The 1,072-nt window shown below is 52.1% G+C and overlaps 1 protein-coding gene across 1 annotated transcript; it reads right to left on the bottom strand.

The window, feature by feature from the left end:
- Positions 1–203: 203 nt before the first annotated feature.
- On the bottom strand, positions 204–1,066 carry LOC110034827 (aminoacylase-1-like; the record flags this gene model as incomplete). The annotated part of the gene is made up of 1 exon (XM_020739066.1): positions 204–1,066. A coding segment is annotated over exon 1 (858 nt), but the record flags the coding sequence as incomplete, so codon positions are not given.
- Between the last annotated feature and the right edge of the window lie 6 nt (positions 1,067–1,072).

The raw sequence follows: 1,072 nt of genomic DNA on the forward strand, positions 1-1,072 counted from the left end.
GAACAATATTGCGAAAACAGCAAGCAACTTTGCATAATTGAGGCCATTTTGAGATGCCAGGGAGCAAATTCTCACAAACAAACAAATTTTGAGTGAACTTATTGAGAAACTTACCGCATCACAAGCCTAGTGTTGCTTAAAGTCATGATTAAATGACTGTTCTGAAAAAAAATGAAAAAAGAAAGTTGTTTTAAATAACTAACAGTAGGAGTTGGCGTGCCCGCTTTGAGGTACACAGGATTCACCGAGATGACCTCGGAACCGGCCCTGATACCAGCCTTGACTAAATCAAACTGGATTTCCCTGAATCGAGCAACAGTCTCCACGCATTCCATCAGATTCTCCACTGCAGAGCTATCATGCATTTTCGATCCGTGACCGGGCGCACCCACCGCATTAACGATTAGCGACCATGGTAAGCGATCGGCATAGAAGACTCTGAACTCATCCGTAGGCGAGGCCTGGCCCTCATCGAGCACAAAGCCAACATTGAGCGTCCTAAACTTCTCGGAGGCAACAAACTTTTCATTTCCATCTGAGCCGCCGATCTCCTCATCGGGGACGAGAGAAACGTGGATAGACCGGAGAGGAGAAAAGCCGCGAGCTTTGAGGTTGCGGAGGGCCTCGAGATACTGGATTGCGATGGATTTGTCATCCTGGGCACCGCGGGCAAATATACGGCCATCGGAGTCGCGGTAGGCGGAGAAAGGTGGGTGAATCCAGTGCGCGGGGTCGGCGGGGACGGAATCGATGTGGGAATTGAGCAGGAGGGAAGGGAGGGATGGATCTGAGCCGGTCCAGGTGAGGATGAGGACGGGTTTTCCTGGCTTGAACTCTATGGTTAGGGTTTCGAGGCCAATAGAGCGAGCCTGGGTGGAAAGGAAGGAGACCGCACCGGCGTAGTCGGGGTTCGGGTGGGCGGTCTGAATGCGGAGGTATTGCTGGAAGCGCTCGATTCTAGCTTCTGCATCTTCCGATGGGAGGAAATCAATGGCCACCGCCGCGGCACGGGATAAGAGGAGAAGGACGAGGAAGCCTACTGCGACGGTGGAGAGTGACATGATTCGGGTAC

This window comes from Phalaenopsis equestris, unplaced genomic scaffold (assembly GCF_001263595.1).
Source record: "Phalaenopsis equestris unplaced genomic scaffold, ASM126359v1 Scaffold193712, whole genome shotgun sequence".
In the NCBI taxonomy this organism is placed as follows: domain Eukaryota; kingdom Viridiplantae; phylum Streptophyta; class Magnoliopsida; order Asparagales; family Orchidaceae; genus Phalaenopsis; species Phalaenopsis equestris.